General features: G+C 46.0%; 1 protein-coding gene across 1 annotated transcript in view; it reads left to right on the forward strand.

Annotated features, from left to right (window-relative positions):
* The window catches only part of MARCHF3 (membrane associated ring-CH-type finger 3), a 141,953-nt gene extending 124,095 nt beyond the window's left edge, over window positions 1-17,858 (forward strand). The window contains exons 4-5 of the mRNA XM_081053800.1: window positions 10,475-10,684; window positions 16,957-17,858. Coding sequence (XP_080909926.1) covers window positions 10,475-10,684; window positions 16,957-17,115 — 369 coding nt within the window. The 3' untranslated portion in view covers window positions 17,116-17,858. The remainder of the gene's footprint in view (window positions 1-10,474; window positions 10,685-16,956) is intronic.
* The last annotated feature ends 4,879 nt before the right edge of the window (window positions 17,859-22,737 follow it).

Here is a 22,737-nt window from a genome sequence, read left to right on the forward strand (position 1 = left end):
GCCCGGGGAATGACGGGAGGTAGAATACTGATGGTGCTGAGGTTTACAAGAGCCCCAAGGTTTGGGTGCTGTCACATACTAGTGTGGGACTGACAACCTGAGAGAAACATGGATCTGTGGCAGAGTTGGGGTGGCGGAAGTGAATCCAGTCTTCCATCATGGACCTGGTAAAGTTTGAGATGTTTATTCTACAAATGGAAAGCTATCTAGTAAGCGGCGAGATACACAGCCTTGGAGCTCAGAGGAGAGTTGGGCGGAAGGAGGTTCCATTATATTCTTCAATAGAACCTGATGTTTTGAACAAAAGTGGGAACTTAAGACAACTAGAGAGGATCCTTCCCCACTTCCCTTGAAGCTGAACCTGCTTCACTCCTTTGAGGGAGACTTGCATTTTTCACTCCTCCAGAGAGGTGAAAGAACTTGATAAAGGTCACACCGCATTTGGGGAAACCAAGAGCATTGGGCAACTGGAAGCAGTATTTTGTCTCCTGCTTCCAAGGCCACGTTTCATCCCCTGCACAGTGGTCCTGCTCCAACCTTATCTACTGTAGGAGTGAACAAAAATTGGGAGCAAGATTTTATGTGGTGCTAAAGCAAGCAGAAGGAAAGAGTTGAAAGAACAGTAGGCTGGAGATTTGAAACACTGGCTCCTCCACCACCTAACCTTGAAAAAGCAACTTAACCTCCCTGAGGCTTAGTATCCTAATTCAAAATGGCAATAATAACACCACCTGGTGTTTTTAAATTCAGTAAAATTGTCTGACACATAATAGACACTCAGTACATATTTTTGGTTGAACTAGAGTTGCATAATTTTTAAATGGACATTTGGTATTGTCTTTTTCTCATATATTTCAAAGTAGTTTTCTCCTAGAAAAAAAAAGATAGTAATTGTGAGTAAAACAATACAAAGGACCTCGAATAATTTATTGGATTTCTCATACTAATTCATGACGTGTGTAAAAATAGATGGTATTCCACAGTTACTTACATCGTAGGGGAGGAGGGGAAGCTTAAACAGAAACTACAGGTTTTTCACCTTATAGCAACAAAACAACGTGTAAATATTTTTCTTGGAAGCCTAAAAAGAAAGGTACACAAGGAATGCTATCTCTAGTCTAGAAGGCTAAAAGCAGTGAACTTGGGCTACCAGCACCTCAGATGTTTATTCATTCATTTTCATTAAGCGTCAACTATATTCCAGCACTGTTCTTGCATCAAGGTATACAGGAATGAACTGCCATCATGGAGCTCTCATTGAAGTGGGAAGGAAAAAATAAATAAACAAGCAAATAAATAAATAGCATTATTTCAAAGAGTGTCGCACATTCTGTGGAAAATATAGCCAGGCAATGTTCACGGGTGCAAAGAGTATTTTCAATGAAAAGACACCATTCGAGCTGAGACCTAAATGATGAGAAGGAGCCATATGTTTCTATATGGGAACAGCCATTTGTAAGGGTTGGAAATGAGGGGAAAGAGGTAGTAAGAGAAGTGGTCAGAGAGGGAAGCAGGGATGTGGGCAGGTCTTGTAGTCCCAGGTAAAAAGTCTAGTCTTTATTCTAACCATTGGAGAATTTTAAGCAAAGGACTGACAAGATCTGATGTATATTTTTACCAAGTCATCCTGACTGTTGTTTTGCAACTGGGCTATTAGTTGGCCAGAGTCGAAGCAGGGAAGTATTGCCTTCCAAGCAGTAGATGAGGGTGGCCCAGGGATGGCGGCAGTGCATACAGAGAGGAGCACATTGTTCCAGATGTATGTTGAAGGGAGTGTCAGTAGGACTTACTGGCACTACGCCACACATGTGTGGGGTAGACACAGAAAGGAAACAGGATGACTGAGTGCCTGGGTGGGTGATGATTTACTGATATGGAGAAGATGTGGTAGGGGGAAGGGTTGTGAGGTAAGTACTAAATCAAGAGTTCTGTTTTGGACAGAATAAGTTTGCGTTTTCTATTAGTCATCTCCGGGGAGAAGAGTAGGCGGATAAACATGCACACCTGGGGCTTTGGAGAGATCAAAGCTGGAGACTGGCATTTTAGAGTCACAGGCAAACCCTCTGTAAAGTTTTCACTTGAGGTACGTTGCTTCAAGCCTGGTTTGATGTCTACCTAGAGCATCAATCTCCTTGCTTCCCTGGAGTCAGAATTTCCTTCTGTGTGGCTTCAGCTGTCCTGGAAATTCATTGGTAGTATGTGAAGTTCGGGGATTTAAACACCAGTAGGTATTTGTTTTTGTTCTCTGCTGTGTTTCACGTTAACTGAAATGCATGGTTTTCAGGTTTCATCTTCAGTTTTAAATCATGCAAAGGACCCTTTCACACTGCGGCTCCCCAGGCAAGCAAGACAGTTTAGTTTTGGTTGTGTTGGGCTTTGAAAATAAAACCCATCCCAAGAAAGGCAATCGCTTGGTTAATAACTCTGCCAAGTGTCAGATTACCAGAAGATACTCAGGCAGATAAACCCAAGTGAGTAAACACTGTGAGATCGTGCCTTTTTTTTTTTTTCTGCTCCATAAATTTGTTATGGTTCTGTCAGTTCTTATCGCTTCTATCAGTTTCTTTCATTCTCATGATGGTTTCTCATTAAGGAGAGTCATGCAGAAGGTTGTAATGGATCAGAGTTATTAGCCACCAGAGTATAATCTGGTTCTAGTATAAACTGACCTGTTCGATGTCCTGTCTACCTTGAGGATTTAAGTCGATTAATTCAGAGCCTGGGAGGCAGAATCTAATGTCCTAGAGCAGCACACCTCCTTCACCCCTACCCATGAGAAAGGGATTTAACAAACTGACACTAAATTAGATCCAAACCCACAGTCAACCCACTTTGAAAGTAACCCCTAGTGCCTAGCTCACCTTGGATGTACATTCACAGCCAGTAAATTATGCTGTGTCACTGGTAGTAGAATGCTGCTTTTATTCCCTCTGCTGTCTCAGGCCTTGGGGTTTTTGTTTTGTTTAGTTGGTTGGTTGGTTGGTTTTTGTACCAATTTCCAAGAGTAGATCGATCTCATGGTTCAAGAACAAGTTAGTGGTTGGAATGAGCCCTCCCCCTACAGGGCCAAATCTGAATCTGAGCTGCACTGGTGGGCTCAGCTTGGACCCCACCCCACCCAACTCCCCCACCTGCACTTTCTCTGTGAGCAGCCAGGCCCACCTGCATTGCACTCTTTCTTGGGAAACTGTCAGAGTTTACGGCCACCAGGCAGACGACAACTGGCCTCAGTGTGCTCTGAGACTTTTGCTGAATAGCTCCAGGCTCAGCATTGGCACCAAACCAGAATTTACATTAACCTGGTGACAACAACTCTTCCCACTCTAGTGACTCCCTGAGACCCTGCTTAACCCAACGTGTACCACACAAGGCTTTATCAGTAGCTGAACCTTAGGGGAGCCAGCAGGTGGCAACAGACCTCGGGGTGTCCTGGCTTTTTACAGAGCTACCCCAGGCCAAGTACTGGTGGCAGATGTCCTCGGTTCACAGCATGGCCTCTCCCACACACCTCTAGGTTTAACACAAGTAGCAAACAACCATGTTACACTTTATAGCTCCTACCAGGTAGTCCCCAGCTGGTCACAGGCAATGGGTGACCTGGGCCTGCACTGGAGCCCCTCCCAAAAGGCCCCAGAACAAACATACTTAGAAGTTTGCATCAGATCACAGCAGAGCACTGTTAATGAGCCCCACAAGTGGCACACACAAAAGGCAGTCTCAACAGGCACCAGAGCCTACTGGGGTAAATCCCACTCAATAGGGTAAGCCCTGAACACAGCAGCCTGTGGTTGTGGACGTGGCCAAACCCCACAGCCAGTTATCCTGACTGTCAGTCCAACCTACTGACATGCCAATAGCTATCAAAGCTCAACTATAACAGGAGGACACACAAGGGACACTCCTGGGGCACCCAGAGCAGGTGACCAGGGAGACTGTGCCAGGGCACCTACTATATAAGGCCACCTGGCCAAGACTGGGAGACATAGCAGATCTACTCAATACATAGAAACAAGCACAAAGACGAAGCCAAAATGAGGAAACAAAGAAATGCGTTCCACGCTAGTGCACTGTTGGTGGGACTGCAGATTAGTACAGCCACTATGGAAAACAGTATGGAGGTATCTCAGGAATCTGAAAATGGAACTACCCTATGATCCAGTAATTCCACTCCTAGGCATCTACCCGGAGAAATCCAAAACTCCAATTCAAAAATCTGTATGCACTCCTATGTTTATTGCAGCACTTTACACAATAGCCAAGATATGGAAACAACCAAAATGCCCATCGGTAGATGACTGGATTAAGAAGCTGTGGTACATTTATACAATGGAGTATTATGCAGCCATAAAGAAGAAAGAAATCTTATCATTTGCAGCAACATGGATGGATCTAGAGAACATTATGTTAAGTGAAATAAGTCAGAAAGAGAAAGACAAGTACCATATGATCTCACTTATATATGGAATCTAAAGAAAAGACTATGTGAATGAACTAATCAGAGTCAGTTTTGGGGACGCAGAGAAAAAACCGAGAGTGGTTAGATGGGTGTGTGGGAGGGGGTTGGGGATAAGGGGAAAGGTGAAGGGATTTGGAAGCAGCTGGTAACCACAAGATGGCCTCAGGGTTTTTCTTTTGAAAATTAATTTGGGGAAGGTATTCTATAATGTTGTAAAGATTTTGTTGGGTATCCGATGGACATGCGTCCTATTTGGGAGACCACCTCAGGGATACTGTGGATACCTGATCATGGCATTGTACATCAGAAGCTAAACATTAATGAATGCCAACTATAATTTTATATATATAATGTGATGGTTCAGTGTGAGGTCGGAGGGATAGTGGATGGGGGGAGGGGGGTTCACAGTATGAGGGATATAAATGATGAACGTCTAAGTATTACCTTGTTTTGTACACCTGAAACTAATAAATAAATTAATTAATTAAAAAAAAAAAAAAAGAAATGCGTTCCAAGTGAAAGAACGAGAGAAAACTCCAAGAAAAAAACTAAATGAAATGGAGGCAGGCAACCTACTAGATACAGCGTTCAAAACAATGGTTATAAGGATGCTCCAAAAACATAGTGAGAACATCAACAAAGAGATAGCAAGCATAAAAAAAGGACATAGAAACCATAAAAAAAGAACCAGTCAGAAGTGGAGAATACAATAACTGAAACAAAGAAGGCACTAGAAGGAATCACCAGCAGACTAGATGAAGTAGAGGATGAAATCAGCGATTTGGAAGACAAGGTAGCAGAAAACACCCAATCGGAAGAGCATAAAGAAAAAAGAATTTTAAAAAATGAGGATAGTTTAAGAGACTTCTGGGACAACATCAAGCATAACAACATTTGTATCATAGCAGTACCAGAAGAAGAGAGAAAGCAAGGGATTGAAAACCTATTTGAAGAAATGACTGAAAACTTTCCTAACCTGGTGAAGGAAATAGACATACAAGCCCAGGAAGTGCAGAGAGTCCCAAACAAGATGAACCCAAAGGGGCCCACACCAAGACACATTATAATTAGAATGGCAAAGGTTAAAAATGAAGAGAGAATCTTAAAAGCACCAAGAAAAAGGCAACTAGTAACTTATAAGGGAGCTCCCATAAGATTGTCACCTGATTTCTCAACAGAAACTTTGCAGGCCTGAAGGAAGTGGCACAAAATATTCAATGTGATAAAAAAAAGCAAAGACCTACTACGGCCAAGACTTTTCTACCCAGCAAGATTATCATTTAAAATTGAAGGACAGATAAAGAGCTTCCCAGACAAGAAAAAGCTAAAGGAGTTCATCACTATCAAATTAGTATTACAAGGAATCTTAGAGGGACTTCTTTAAGATGGAAATATAAATTAAAAATTATGAATAATAAAATGGTAATAACTACATATCTATCAAACAATTAATTTCAATGTAAATGGATTAAATGTTCCAATCAAAAGACATAGGAGGGCTGAAAGTTTAAGAAAACAAACTCTTACATACTCTGCCTACCAGAGACTCACTTCAGATTGAAAGACACACACAGATGGAAAGAAAGAGATGGGAAAAAAGTATTTAATAAAAATAGAAATTAAAAAAAAAAATAGGAAAGCTGGGGTAGCAAGATTTATACCAGACAAAATAGACTTTAAAACAAAGGCTAGCACAAGAGACAAAGAAGGACCAGTAATCCCACTTCTGGGTATTTATCCGAAGAAATCCAAAACACTACTTCGAGGGGACATGTGTATCCTTATATTCATTGCAGCATTGTTTACAGTGACAAAAATGTGGAGGCAGCCTGGGTGTCTGCCAATGGAAGAATGGATAAAGAGGAGGTGGTACATATATACAATGGAATATTGCTCGGCCAGGGAAGGGAATGGGTTCTTGCCATCTGTGGCAGCATGGATGGACCTGGAGAGTATGGATCTGTGCTGTGTGTTGTATCAGACAGAGAAGGACAGACGCAATGCAATTTTGCTTATATGTGAAATCTAAATAACAAAATAAAGAAAACAGAAACAAACTCATAGATGCAGAAAACATTTTGATGGTTGTCAGATGGGAGGGGGTTGGAGGTGGGAGTGAAATAAGGGAAAGGGATTAAGAAGTACAAATTGGTTGCTTCAAAGTAGTTATGGGGATGTAGGGTATGGCATAAGGAATATAGTCAATAATATTGTAATAACTATGTATGGTGGTGTCAGATGGATACTAGATTTGTTGGGGTGATAGATGGGAGGGGGCCAGAGGGCAGAGTGAAATAGTGAAGGGATAAAGAAGTACAAATTGGTAGTTATAAAACAGTCATGGGGATGTAAAGTAAGCATAGGGAATATAATTAATAATATGGTAATAACTATGTATAGTGCCAGCTGAATACTAGACTAGTCAGGGGGATCACTTCTTAAATTATGTAAAATGTCTAACCACTATGTTGTACACCTGAAATTAATATAAAATAATATTGAACGTCAACTATAATTGAAAAAAAAATTTAAATTAACTGGGAGCTTAGTCATAAGCGAAAAAAAGAACTTCATACCTAAATATGACCCAGCAGCAAACAACAAAAAGAGTAAGCTAAGCCGAAATATATGCATAGTGTTAATGAGGTATGGAACCTTGGTATTGCGTGATCATGGACATATAAAATGGCCTGGAAACGTCTCAAGAATATAAAAGATCAAAACATAATTAGAAAACAGGAAACTGGGAACAAGCAATAGTAATTTCTGGTTTGCCTTTCCAATTTCTTCTACATCACACAGAGATAAGTAGTGATTCATAATTACCTCCTTCCATACCTGAGTTACTTCACTGGGTACTGTCAAGAACCACATAGATAAGTAAAGTACTAAATTAGTTTTAATAAAATGTATTCAGAATTCCCAAGCCAAAGAAATTGGAGGAAGTCTTAGCCAGTGAGGTCAGCTGGTCAGTGAACATCTGTCATCTGTCACCTATTTATTGAGAACATACTATGTTCCAACAGGAAAAGTAGTCCAGGCTTCCAGATCTGCTTCTAGGGAAAAATCTAAACTGCCCAGGAGTCAGGTTGCTGCAATTTGAGCACCACTCGTAAGCGTCTAGATTTCTGAATGTATTACAATTTTACATTTTCAAATCTTTTACTGGTGAGAGTTGTCCTGCTCCTCTTCTCAGTTCAACCTCTGCATCATCTGGAGTAATCAGGTAACCCGGCTGAGCCTCTGTAAAATTGGGATAATAATGCCCGATTTCTATTCTCCACTTCCTAGTGATATTCCTAGTGTTTAAGCAAAAAAATGTTCATTAATGAGAGCTCTTTGAATTTGAAACTGCTGGGGCATCTGAAGTAGCATGACAACACATGGCAGGGTTAATATCATTGTCACTTGATCATTTTGGTATTTATATTAAATTTTTATAAAGCTGTATTTATATTCATAGACAAGTCAATTCCCCGTTATCTATTTTTAAATATTTATTCATGTCCATTTTTGAACTGAGGCTGAATTCTTTCAGCATCTCAGTCCATTTTTAGGGTGGGTTGTCACTGGAAAGTGCTATGTGCGGCCTTCCAGGTCATTTAATGTTTGCCTCCGGCAAACATTCGAGGAAGGGCACTTCCCAGAAAGTTTTCATCTGTGCCTTTTACCTTCCTTCTCTTCGGCTCACTCCTTGAGTCTTCAGCTGGCCCTTACACTCCTCTTTCTTTAACTTCAGTGCTGTCTTTGCAACTCTTCTGTCTCTCCCTTTCACCCTTGAGCACGACATTCCTCTCTCTCCAGTCAGCCCCACCCAACCCACTGTCATGGTTCTTTCCCTCCCACCAGTGGTTTTGTGGGAATTGCTGCCCTGGCCTCTGGGATGTCTGCTCAGCAGCCCATGGCGCTCCCATTTGGGAGTCAGTCCACACCACTGCTAGTTCTCCTTATTTGCTGGTAAGATGAGACGGAAGACAGTCAGCCAGTGTCTCTCCCCACCCCCACCCCATCATCTGTGTTCGACCCCACTCCAGTCTCTGGACTCCATGGCCGCTATCATTACTACATGGGATAGTGAGACGGGAATGTCAGATGATTTGGAGACATGTTTCAATACTAATCTGAAGCCACCAGGCCTCATTACCAGTACCCACTGACACCGATGTGGAAGCATGACTTTTCCTAGAATGGATTATGGAAGACATTGCAGCAGGCATTCAGCAGTTCCCCAAGTGAGAGAACAACCCTATCCTGTAGGAGTTCTCAGCTCCAGTCTTTAAACAAGCACGAGTTTTCCCTTCCTTTGGGGGTTGGGTCAGTCAAGATGGTAGTAGAGTTAAGATGTCAGGGACAAGCCTAAGTTCAGGGTCCTAAAATGTGAGGGAGGGGACATTACTGAGTTCATGGAGTCAGGTGAGCCTCATTCTGTGGGGGGGGTGGGTTCCCCAAACCACACTCAGGCTCAGTGATTCACTAGAAGGACTCACAGGACTCAGAAAAGTTTTTACCGTGTTTCCCTGAAAATAAGACTGTCGTGCAGGGAGTCATGCGGGGCCTCTGCTCCCGCTCCCCACATAAGAACGCAGGACATGGTGAGGCCAAGAAAGGAACACCCACGGAGCCATAAGTAGGGGAGTCATATCACTATATTCTCGCTGGCGGCATCCGCCTCTCTACAATCCGCTCTTGCTAGCTCAGCCACCATCTTTTTGCTAGCCCCCATTTTCTGCTAGTGTAGCCACAGCAGTTATATTAGTGGCCAATGGCTCACTGGTTACAGCTGACGGCCAACTGGCCACAGCTGATGGCCATCCAATCACAGTTGATGGCCATTTACTACCAGAGTGAGCACCTTTCCACATGAGGCCGGGAGCCTGGAAACTGCACTCCTGGCTCTATCCCCACAAAGACCTAGCCGAACAATCAGTTCTAATGCGTCTTTTAGAACAAAAATTAACATAAGACCCGGTCTTACTTTACTATAATATAAGACCGGGTATAATATAATATAATAATATGATACCGGATCTTATGTTAATTTTTGCTCCAAAAGATGCATTAGAGCTGATTGTCCCGCTAGGTCTTATTTTCGGGGAAACAGGGTACTATACTTGTGCTTACGGTTTATTACAGCAAGAGGATACCAGTTAAAATCAGCAGAGGGAAGAGGTGCATGGGTCCTAGTCTAGGAGAAACCAGGCACAAGCTCCCAGCTGTCCCCGCCCAGCAATGTCACTCAGGTGTGCTTCATTTTTTTCAGCAACAAATTGTGACAACGCATACAATGTGTTATCAACCAGGGAGCCTCACCTGAGCCTTGGTGTCAGCGGTGTTTATTGGAGTCAGTCACATAATCATGCCGTGGCTGTAAAACTAACTTCAGCTGTTCAGACTCCAGCCCCCAGGGCAAACATAGGTGTTTAGCATGAATCTCATTGTTGGCATAAACTATGTGATGACACTGGGCCCTGTGGCCCAATGCCTCGGGCATCCACAACACTCTTACCACCCAGAATATTACGATGACTCAGAGCTCATCTGTTAGGAGCCAGTCTTGAAAACAGGTCTTTCTTGGGACTGCAGGCCTTGAGCACCGCGGGCCTGCTGAGGTAAGCTTCCCTGCACACATTCCCAGGGGCAAGACACTGGAAGGCTGTGACCACGGTGACAGCACTTCTTACACCTCTCCTGTTATCTTTCAAAAGTCCTCTCTACCTTCCACACAGTCATTCTGATTCATAATAACCATTGAACTATTTTCAAAACAGCAGGCCATCTACAGCCAGGACACATTGCCATCATCATCATCATCATCATCATCATCATCATCAGAAATCATTCTAACTCAGGGGCAGGGCCTGGGAATGAGCCCTTCTTGCCTCCGTGTGATCTCAGAGCAGGTCACAAGTGCCTTGTTCCAGATTCTGGAGACAAAGACCATTTCAAAGCAGTGTGTCTCCGGTGCACACGGGCCTTTAACCCTGTCCTTGTCTTTCTCTCTCTCCCTCTCCCCGGCAGTGGCTCCGAAACCCAGGCCCTCAGCACGAGAAGCGGACTCTGTTCGGAGACATGGTGTGCTTCTTGTTCATAACCCCACTGGCCACCATCTCAGGCTGGCTCTGCCTGCGGGGCGCCGTGGACCACCTGCACTTTAGTAGCCGGCTCGAGGCCGTCGGGCTCATTGCACTCACTGTCGCACTCTTCACTATTTACCTCTTTTGGACACTAGTAAGTATGGCCCGCAGCCCAGGGGTCAGGGCAGCTGGAGCCGGCCGCCCCATGGTTGGCACAGCCTTCCTTCTTGTCTGTAACACGTCCCACCTACCCAATAGAAGACAGACCTTCAAATGCTGGCTAGAGTGTGTGATTGGTTTGTTACTACACGAGAGTGAGTGTGTGTGTGTGTGTGTGTGTGTGTGTGTGTGAATCGCAGATCAAATAAAGAAAAAGCCCCTGCTTCTGAGAGCCCATCAGTCAAAGACACCACCCTAGACATCTCTGTTCTCTGGTAGGCTCGTCTCCATCTGTTAGGGGGCAGGGCGTTTTCCTCCTCTCGTTTGTGCTTCTCACGTCTGCTGGGATTGTGGTGTGTTATGAATGGTGCACCTGGCTGCTGCTGCTGTCACTGCCTGCACAGACCGCGACCCCTCCTGCTGGTGGTTTCCTTCTCACCTCCTGACACAGCCCAAAGTCTTTGTTGGGCGTGGAGCTGCCCTTTGCCTGGTGATTATTCTGTGCTTCGGGATGTTGACTCTGCTGCCCATAAAAACACTAATTTATCCGGCCGAGAAGCCACCACCAAAGAAAAACCGTTTCCCAATAAGTGTTCCTACTGTATACGAGAAAGAATTTTTAAACATCTCTGTCTTTTCATATTTTTAACTCACAAAGTCAGCTGATTGCTCGGGCACCCGTTGTCAGCACGTACAAAGTGCAGCATTTGAACTCTATGCTTCCCTCTGGGACCTGCAGGGAAGGACATCACTATCTACAATATTTTCAGAAACTGGGCCCCTGCTTCCTGGCATTACTTTTCTGTGCCTGCTTGTTTCTAATCTGAGCACATTCCATTGTTATTCAATATGTACTTCCTGTCTACAGTGTGCCGTTCCCATATCCCACAGCACAGTGTCAGCCTGTGGAAGCTTCCATTGCTCACGGTTCTTCCCAAGCCCCGTCCCACCAGCAGCCATGCCTACCACACTGACCACCACCCCCTTCTCATTTCCCTCTTGTACCACCCCCGACCCCCAGGGGAAAGTGCTCAGTCAGTGAGGGACACATTTCAGCCTCAATAAGAGGGGCCTGACGGGAGCCTCGGTGAACAGGGAGTGTTCTGGTGCTTCTGACTTTTTCTGAGTCCTCTGGTTAATTTAGGCAGTCTGTTCCCAGCCTGATAAAGCCCCAAAGCAAAACTATTATTGCCTCCTTTAAAAGTCTTTGCTTCCAAAATGTCTCCTGATTCATTACGAATCAAGCGATGAATCTGACTCAGAAGTCACAAGGTCATTGTGATGAGAAGAGTTCGAAATAAGTTAAACAGTCTAGCTAGCACGGTCTAACGTCATTTCACCACCTTGAGCCTCAATGTCACCATCTATAAAGTGGGAATGGTTGTAATACCCATCCTGCCTCTTCTCCTGGTATTGTCAGATTTAAATGAAAGAGTACAGGGGAAATTACTCTGGAAAATGATTTTTTACCATGTATAGAGGTTTACTTGTCTGGTTTTTCTCAGAAGAGTTGCTGAGGTGAAAGTATAGACGTGAATGCTGGGCTTTCAAACCAACTGAAGGCCTTTTTGAAAACCTGCTTTATAAAGCATGCACTTACCTAACAAGAAAGAAAGAAGGGAGGGGGCGGGGCAGATGGAAGAAAGGAAAAAACGAAAGAAAAAAATTACCTAGAAAAAAATGATGTGACCCTCCTCTAGCTCCCATTCTAAGTGACAGGAGGGTTTGCGTGGGAAAGGTTCCTGGAGTCGGCTCTTTCAGGAGAGTGATAATATACTTCATTTTAGAAATGTTTTCAAGAGGCAGAACTGCATAGTAAAAAGTGCATGCATTTAGAATCAAAGGCCCCGTGTTTAAACCCAAGATTTAGCATCCTAATCGCTGTGGAGCTTTAATCAGGGTACTTAACCTCTCTGATCATCTTCCCCGTAGTCAAAACCTGGAGGAAATGATTGCTGGCCCATGGGTCAATGGGCTATTATGAGGATTAGGTGGGATAACACGGGAACATATATCATCGGAGCACCTGGCCATAGATAGGCACTTTGATTTTCTTCCTGTGGCTTCTCTGTCCCCCAACTACTGCAGCAGCCCCAGCCCTCTATAAAATGCAAAGCATCTAGAGGGAAAGAAAGGCATTTCTGCCCTTTGACTGGTATGAAAAACATACTGTGGCCGTCAGCTCGGCAATAGGTCACTGCATCTAGACTAACTCTTTCCCAGATAAATGCTGTACGGAGCTGCCCTGGCAAGAGCCGTAATTCAGAAGCTGACAGCACTTGGAAACTGCCCTCCAGCAGAAACCCACTGTAAACAAGCTGTCAAGCTTAAGGAGAATATGCTGTGAAAATGTCTTAGGTAAACAAACGGTGGTTTCAGTCCCGGCCCTGCCCTGCTCCTCCGAGGGGCTCCCTGCAATGGCCTCGCGGGGTGCCGTCCACGCACACTTCCAATTGCCTTGGAGCTCCTCATCCGCTCTCTGGGCCACGAGGGCCCCGGCCTTGATACAAACTCAGGGAGTTCTGCCCGAGGAACCTGCTGTGTGGAAACACAAGCATCTGCAACCCAGGAGGTTTGGGCCTCAGCCATCTACACTCTGAGAGCTCAGGAGAAGGGTGCCCCGGGAACACGTCACTGTTTCTGTCACAGACCATTTGAAGTCCATGGACAGACACCAAGAGAGAGAAATGAGAACTGAAGCCACATTAAGTGATAAGAAATTGTCCGTGTGGAGTTCACATGACCCCAGTTTAGAGGTGCAAGAATGGAGGCTCCGCAGTGCAGTGACCACAGAAGCCCGTCCGTGCAGTTGGTCACTGGGGCGACCCGGGCCCAGCACAGAAACTTCAGTTCAAGCACAGAATGACATGAATGAACCATCAGAAGCCTCTGGGTGACTCTCCGTCTGGAGGGTTAATGATATAAATTCTCGTTACAAAGGGGGAAAACTTCCCATAGAATACTGTCCCGAGGAGGTTCACTGTGGAACCGCCCAGGGCAGCTGGAGGCTGTTTGCTGTGATCCCAGCTGGGCATTTCTCCACCCGTGGCTGATGTACTCCTTCCTGCACTCTTCTCTTGCACGGGCAACTGGAAGTCAGAGAGCTGGGCCTGTTGCTGGGAAGGGAACTGACAAGGCCCGGGACCCATCCATGTGCTTCACCCAGTCACACCATAACCTCCCAAGAGAAATGGCAGAATACAAATATGTAATGAGAAGATTTCCAAAGCCTGCGGCGGCTTTACACCAAATCTTGGGCCAAGTTGATCACGTCCCTGCCTCTCCTTGTTCCATGCTTGTGACCACAATGTTTTGCACACACCTTGGCCTTGAGACCATAGGGAATAAATAGCCTCTGGGTGAAGAAATGAATGCACTTCAAGAAACCCATCCCATGAGGGGTCATTTCATTTCAATAGTGTCCCCGAGCTCTTTTCTTCCTCCTCTCTCCTTAAAACTTTCGAAATGTCAGTAATACCTCAACAAAATCCCCAACATTAGTACGCTGTAGCTTCTTTTTGGTTTATGCTTAGTTTTCCCTCACTGCCTCTTTATTCCTCTACATCAAACCTCCTTTTTCCCCTCTTTTATTCCATGGCGGGGAGGGGGTGTCTTGGAGCTCCTAGAGACGGGAGACGGCATTAATCCAGGGCCACACACAGTGGTCCCTTCTGCCCCAGGCCCAACTTCCTTTGTTTTCCCTGATACAGAGTCCTCTTCGTATGATGCTTTTTTCGTATTGATTGGATTTGCCTGTGGATTGTGGTCGTTAACAGCAATTAAGGTAGATTAATGCATAATAAGATCTCATTTGTTTGTCTGAACAAATGGGCTGATTTTTGTTTTTCCTGCCAAGAAACCCGGAGACCTACTAAGTTACTGACTCCCTGGGTTCCTTGAAGCCCTGCTTCTCGGGCTGGAATGTATGGGGCCACCTCCTGGGGATCTTGTTAAAATGCACACTCTGATTCCTGAGGTCTGGGCTGAGCCCAGAATTCCAAGCAAGGCTCTAAAGAAAATAGCCAAACCTCTCCCCACACCCAACCCCACCCCCAGTTTCTTGTATTGAAGAAGGAAAATCACAAAATTATCCTTTTCTTTCCCATATTTAACACGGGCCAAGAACACGAACGCCTATGTGAGGCACTGTACTAAGTGCATTATCTCAGGTATCATTATTCACATGTTACGAACTAGGGAACTGAACCTTGAAGTCCACAAACAACCCAAAGTTACGGGCCCCTCGTGGAGGGTGGGGAGTCAGGCGCCGTGTGCCTGGCCCAGAGCCCGAGGCTGCTCCCTACCCTGTGAGGGGCTGCCCGCCAGCACCCGCGGCCAACGTGTCTCTGCTTACTAGTGCCAAGCAGAGCGGCTCGTTAACAGCGTGGATGACGGGACTCGTGCTTTGAAATCCATCTCTCCTGTGCTGTTTCCAGTTTCCAGGCTTCTCACTGCCAAAGCTCTTCATTAGTACTTCTCTGTGTTCTACCTCTTCCCTGCCCTTGGCCCTGAACAGCAAGGCTTCCAACCTGCCCCTCTCACTTTCATGAGTAGCACCAAGCAGCGGCAGGACAGAATAGACAGAAGAGAATCAGGCTTGAAAGAAAGAAGGAAGGAAGGAAGGAGGGAGGGAGGGAGGGAGGGAGGGAGGGAGGGAGGGAAGGAAGGAAGGAAGGAAGGAAGGAAGGAAGGAAGGAAGGAAGGAAGGAAGGACCATGATTCGCTTTGGCATGTTCAGGGCCTTTTGGAGAAAAGCACATCTGTGTGAGTTTGAAAGCTTATATTTTCATACCCAAATCTCTCTGGCACTCAGCCTGACATTTGCTTTCTAGCTTCAGAAATTTGAGCGAGTGGCCTTGAATTTCATGATCCTGCCATAAAGACTAACAAGCTCTTTCTGATCAAGGGCCTGCACTCTCCCCTACTTGTAGAAACGCTGAGCTCAAACCATCGGGTCAGCCCACTCTCTGACCACCATGGACCTGTACCAGGGTCACCACAATGCCCCCACCCCAGGTGGCTGAACAGCCCCATACCTGGATAATTTGTCAACCTAAGTCCATGGATAATTTGGCACCTTCCTTCCCGGCACTTATCTGGTCATCTGTATGCACTCAAATTGGATCCCACCCCCATTTTTCAAGGCAGTTTGTACATCTTCAGAAGTACAGATGAAACTCTGAATTTCCTGAGCGATCCTTCAATGCTTTACGCCAGCCTTCTCCAAAACAAACCACACATGTTATCCTCTCACTCCAGCGTATTTACTTAAGAAGCAAGCACTTTGGGGGCACAGTTGTGTCACAATTAACCATGAGTTTGCCACTCGCACTGCCATGTATTGTATAAGAGAGGCTTAAGTCTGAAGCAGTGTGACAATTAGAAAGCATAGTCTATTTCTTCAGTCATCCATTCACTCCACAAACTCCACTGAGCAACTTCCCAGGTCCAGACCCTGTGACAGGCGCAGGGCATGCAACGGTGACTACAAGCCCTGCTCTCAGAATGCTTCAGTGCCAGGAGACAGAGAAACAAGTACACTGACAGACAGGGCAATTGACGCCATGCTGACGTGCGGCTCAGGGAGGACTGGGCAGGGGAGTTGGCGCCCATGCCAAAGCTTCCCCCCAGGAGCCCTAGAATGCGAGAGCCAGAGGCAGTTGGGGATCACTCACCAGGGACACCCAGTACAGTTGTGCAGGTTGTCCACAGCTCTGTATGAAGGGTCCCTTCCTATCATAGTGTGAATGAGGTCCTTTGACTTGTGCAGTATGCAACTTGCACAAGGGTACAGGAAGGCCCAGCATCCCTCTCATTGAACAGAGAGAAACCTGAGGACCAGAAAGGCACATTGCCAGGTCCCACAGCTGGGCCAGGGCTGGTGCCGTACCCACTCTGCCCACTGCTGCCAGCCAACCTTCTTCATCAGTGAGGATTTGAGGCCTAAACACCACTACCCCCAAAATAAACCCAAACTCAGAAGGAATCTCATTTCCTATTGATGTCCAGATTTTACCCACTATGAGGAGGAATGAAGGAAGCCTCTCTGGGAGCCCTGCCTGCGTGTCCACACACGGGTGTTCTTTGCTTGATGCCCAGTCTGCCAGCACTCAGCTGCTTGCAGGAGCAGTCTTACCCAGGGTCCCAGCCCCGTGCTACTGCTGCCAGCTGTTTGGCACTGTTTGAAATGACATGTTTGTTTCTTGGATTGATTATCGGCTTCTGCTTACCTGAAACCTTCCCTTATTTTTCCTCTCCTAACCCCAGGTGTCATTTAGGTACCACTGTCGATTGTACAACGAATGGCGTCGGACCAATCAAAGGGTGATTCTCCTCATTCCAAAGTCTGTCAACGTACCTTCTAACCAGCAGTCCTTGCTGGGCCTCCATTCTGTCAAGAGGAACTCAAAGGAGACCATTGTTTGACATCTGCGTGGTTGGTTGGTTGGTTGATTCGTTGTTTGGGTTTGGAAGTTTCTGCACTGGGGCCATGCACTGAGCCACCCCCCAAACCTTTCCTTAAGCCCGTGGGTCTGAGAACATTCAGAGCCGTGTGAGCTCATCACCCTGAGCAACGAACTCTGCCAGAAGAAAGAAAATGCTGTTGAACTTCAAATCATGGATGCTGCAATCATATGATATTTGCTAAGCTGCCAAACATGTTCATTTAGCAGATACTGTATGGAATTTTCTTAACACCTCTTTAACAGATGAGGAAGGTTGTCCTGCCAAGGATGCAATTCAATTCTTCCTTTTTTATTACTATTTCAAATATATACATATATATATATATATACATATATATATTAAACTTAGATGATAATCAAAATTGAAAAGCCAATGTTAAAACTGGTTTCTTGGTTTGGATGGATTTTGTTTGGGTTACTTTATTTGTTTCTGGTTTCTACTGTAAATTCTTTTGGGTCATTTGATAGCTTGAGTGGTCTTTTTCATCTCTTTCATGTCCCTTACTCAAGGGGACAGCATAACAGCTGCAGAACAAGTCATATCTGAAGGGTGTTTTGTACTAAACTTCATTTAATTATTCAGATTTTAAAAGGGGAAAAAAGGTATGGCAGCTCTCCCCATAGTGAGCTGTTTATTTAAATTTCATTAAGGAGGGGGAAAAAAATTATGGTGAGACGCACGCTCCTTTCAACTTGTTTGGTACTGACATCTGATAGAAACTATTTTCTAATAATAAACATCCAGTGTGTGAAAGACAAACCCCACTGATTGCGATACTCTTTTTTTAAATCATAAAATCTATGAAGTTTCCCAAAGTAGGTTTTGAAAAGGAAAAAAAGAAAAAGGTTGGGGTCCTTTCTCCCATCTTATTTAGAGCATGTCTTCATTCTGCATTCGCAGTGACTTGGAAGATCGTTAGACATTTCTAGGAACCCTGGACCTGTTTTGCATATCAATTCGCATTCCCATAGCCCTATTGGATTTCTAGCTTGACAGGTAGATGTGGCAAACAAGCCTCTCCTAGCACTCTAGGACCCCTTTGTTTGAGTTTCAAAACACGGCCCGGCACACAGTGCCTTCCTCCCACCATGAACCAGTTCTGTCGCAGGCTGAAACAGACTTTTTCTAAGGGCTCCCTGCCCCTCTTTCATCTATCGCAGTGTAAAGGGTATAAACTGCATCCTGCATCTGTGTGTCCATTGAAGCCCGGGAGCAGATGTGTCCTCTGAGGAAAGCACTCGCTAGGGTCGGGGCTCAGGCGCCCACCCACCCACCCATGGCCAGCAGGAAAAGGCGGAGCACAGCTTTGGGAAATGCTTAAAATATGGGTATCTAGAACATGCCCCACATTCTGACTATTCCTCCAGCATCTGCCTTGTGCTCCCCAAGTGGGAGAGCAGCAAGTGCAAAAGGAACAGGCAGTGAGGAGGGTAACGATTTTTGTCTGCAGATTGATCCAGCCGATGCAGGTGTGGCCTTTGTCTCCAGAGCCCGCCCCTCACAGACTGTGCCCTGTGCCGCCTGGGGAGGGAAACAGCTGTACTGCTCTCCGCAGCAATACTCAGAGGTGCTTTATGGCTTGTGACAATAGATTTCCTCCCCACACGCTTCCCTTCGACACTTCAATTCCAGTAATATACGTCTCAGTCCTTCTGTTTACTCAGCCCTGCTCACCCCTCTGGGCTGTCATTAGCTGCACCACTATCAACCGTTTCTTAATTGACCTTTTTAAATTGCTGGACGCCACTGGCTGCACGCAGCTGTCACACATTAAATTTCCAGAGCCAAGAGTCCAACTTGGTAGCTGGTGAATTGCAGCCCTGTAATATAGTTGATAAATGAGGTCCACCCAGCCTCGGTCCCTGTGCTAGGTTAACCAGTGACACCTCTCAACTGAATGGCACAAACCCTCATCAGAGGACGATACCCTTTCTCCTCCCTGCTTCCATGAATTAAGGAAGCAACAGATTCAGGCATCATTTCCTGTTGCGGTCGGTTGGACTGCAGAGAATTCCTGCTGTCTTGTTTCAAAGGATGAGACATAATGATGCAAAATATCAAAAGCAGGCCAGTTTCCGGAAGTGCTAGGCTTCTGCACTGGGAAGGCTGGCACATTAGTGCTATGCCCGTGCCACACCTCTTTCCCCCACATTCGCATCCCCACCCTGGGAAATAAAACAGTCCAGATGTGAGGAGTGGGTGGCATGTGGGGTGATGGGCAGGACGTTCCTGGTAGCCAAGAGTAGCCTCAGTGCCTCCCTTCCCAGGCCACCAGCTCGGGAGCTCCTTGTGAGAGACTGATCTCCATGAGCACCAGGGCCCGTCTGGGATTCAGAGGACATTTCATCCCCTCTTGGCCCTTCAACCTGAGGTTATTCAAGGTGGGAGAATCCAGGAAACCACAGCGTATGCACAAGGCACCAGCCAGAGGGCAGGGGACAGGTGCGGGCTATGGTCAGGCTCTGCCTCTGTCACCACACCACCACATCTGCCTGGAAGAAGGGGTGCCCTTTGCTAACTGGCACAGAGGGGCTGCATGGGGCAGCAGCAGTCCTGCTAGCCTTGTAGTATCTTTCTTCTTGAAAGATTGAAACTGAAGCAGGGAAAGGAACGACGAGGGGCAGGTAAAAGGTCTTGGTGGTTCCCTGCTTCCCTCCCGCCATCTTCTTACACAGTCCTGTCATCCGAGCTCCTTGTCATTTCCCATCCTAACTAAACATTTTTCTTGAGACTATTAGGTGGAGACAAATGTGTGTCACGGTGAAGCCAGAGGGGGGAACAAAGAACTGAAACAAGTCCAGCATGCTCTTGCCTGCCCACGTGTGTGCACGTGTGTGTTCCGGCGTGTTCTCGTCTGGGGGACAGAAAACATGAGCGTTCACACTAATTCTACAGCTCCTCAGAGAACCGAGCAGAAACTCAGATGAGCTGTAAAACCCAATTAAGGAAAAATAAATGGCATGACTCCGAAGTTACTTGTAGTTGTCTTTCATGTCCTGGTCTCCCTTCCCCGTGCCCTGAGAGCCCTGAATTGTCACTTGCAGCTGGGCTACAGCCACAGTCATTTCATTTTCCGTGAAAGTAACTCATCTGGGGGCATGGAGGGGCCAAAGGAGGAAATGGAAGGGAAACAGCAGCCTGGCTGCCCGCGCTTCAGCCCGGGGCCAGCGGAAAGCTGCATGCCATCCCCAGGCCTTCCGCTCTTGGCACCGACCTCCAGCTGACCGGGGTCTGCTGGGCCTTTCCCAACTGCACACAGCCTATGGAGCACCACGGCACCCACAAAAACTTTCTCTTCAGCCTGCCCTTACCATGGAGTGTCCCATGGCCGAAAGAAACCGAGGAGGAAAGATACCTGAGGAGGGAAATGGGCACAAGCTTCCTTTCCACTTTAACCGGAATTCTCCCAGAAGCTACCTGAAGATGAGCCACACAGCTTGTAGCCTTAGTGCTGGATGAAAAATGCAGGTTGTGACTCTGAAGCCTTACCTGGGTTTGGGAGGTGGGCCAGCAAGTGGGACGGGGTTCAGGATTATTTTCAGCTGAGAGGTTGGAACCAGGATGGACCTGGCTGGAGGCCATCCCTCCCACCAAAGCACACAGGATCTAAGCAGGCTGCCGGCAACATGGGGCAGGTGCTGTGGAGCTTGGACTCTGAGAAGTCAGCAGTCCCACGTGATGCCTCGGCAACTGCAGACCCTCTCCAAAATGGGTGGCTTCTGCAAAAATGCATGGGCTAGTATGTTCTCCAATCCACCCCTTTTGGCTTTACAAAAGTCTCTGTGTCTAGGGGTTAGCTTTGGGACATACTGTCTTTCCCTTGTTTAGTTCTTCTGGGGTGATTGTGGCTCTGCCTCCCAGTGCGACAAAGCAGGAGAGAACCAGCCATGACAGACGACCTGGGTTTGAGCCTGGCTCTGCGGTGTCCCAGCTGCTGATTGCACACAAGTGATCCACACACATAAACAGACACACACACACACACACACACACACACACACATCTAAGCCTCAGTTTTTGCCTCTGTAGAATAGGATAATACCTACCTCAGACAGTTCCTGCAAGGTTTGTAAGGCTTAGCTCCCAGTAGTGAATGAATGAATGAATGGTGCCCCTTCCTTCCACTCACTGTTGCTAATGCCTTAGTTTGGGTTTTGACAAATAACTTTGATAAATGACGTGAAAGACCATAACCAAATAGTTTTAAATCCTTTTCAAAAAGAAAAGGGATTCATTTTAAACAATCAACTGACATTTATTGAGCACACTGTGCTTGAGAGTAAAAAGAACCATAAAAGACCCTTTTGGGGGTTGACATGACAGAGTGATTGAATTATGTGTAGATTTCAATTATCCTTGCATTTCCTGATACTGGAGCTATGGCTAATTGAGAAGTCATCACAGATTTTTAAAATCTGCTAGATATGGATGTAGAGCTACAGAGGAAAACAAATATAGCCCATCCGTTGTCTGTGCTCCCAAAAATGAGGGACTCATGAGTCACGGAGCTCATACTTCTAGTGCCTTTCCTTAATACTGGGCACAAAAACAACAGAAAAAGATTGGCTCGGGTTGGCCTGCTTCATTTTGAGAAACTCTCCTTTTTGAACACACTTTTCACCTATTGGGTCATAGTTACTCTGTCAAGGAAACAAATATATAGACTCTATTAGAGGCTTCATTTTTATCTCATTTGTGGACACCAGATGCAAAGAATTGGGTTAATCACACATTTTAGTCCATGACACAATTTCTATCACCATCAGACTATATAGTCCCTGTTCTTCTTTATTCCACAATATGTACATAGTGCCAGACACTTCCCATGAGCCATGCACTAGTCAGCACTTTGAAAATCACCTCTTTTAATCCTCACAACGACTTCATCTATCGCCACCTAACAAACCACCCCAAAGTTTAGTCTACAACAACCATTTTCTTACATCTCACTATTCTATGGGTTGGCAAGGGCTCAACTGCACAGCCCATAAGCGGTCCTCTTCTGGTAGCACTTGGGTGTCCCAAACAGTCCGATGGCTCAGGCGCGCTTCCTATGCCCTCTCTCTCCAAAGGCATCTCAGCTTCAAGGTCCCCTCTCTTTCCACGATGGCTCAGGGTTCCAAGAGGGGAAGCAGCTTCTGTGGTGCTTAAAGCCTGGGCTTGGAAGGCGCCCCCGCGTGACTTCCTCAAATTCGATTGGTCGATGTAGTCAGAGGCCCCGCCTCTTGATGGGAGGAGCCGCTTGCCAATAAGAGGGAAAGGCAGAATTGTTTGGGGACCTCTTTGGAGATTAGCTGCCAGACCCTTTTTATGGATGGGGAAGCTTAAAAAGAGAGGTTAAGTTACTTGCTCAAGGTCGCGGCTATTATTGTAAGGGGCGGAGCCAGGATTCAGACCCAGGCTCTGGAGTCCCTGCTCTTAACTATGGTTATATGTTACGATGCCTCTCAACTTCTAGTTCTATGTTTTCCCCTTCATACCCAATCTCCACTCTCATTTCCTTTCTTCATGAGGCATCCACTCTAATATGTTTGATATATAAACAGAATATGTATTTAGCTTTGCATTGTTCTGAGAGTA

The sequence above is a fragment of the Rhinolophus hipposideros genome (genome assembly GCF_964194185.1).
Source record: "Rhinolophus hipposideros genome assembly, chromosome: 7".
Taxonomy (NCBI): domain Eukaryota; kingdom Metazoa; phylum Chordata; class Mammalia; order Chiroptera; family Rhinolophidae; genus Rhinolophus; species Rhinolophus hipposideros.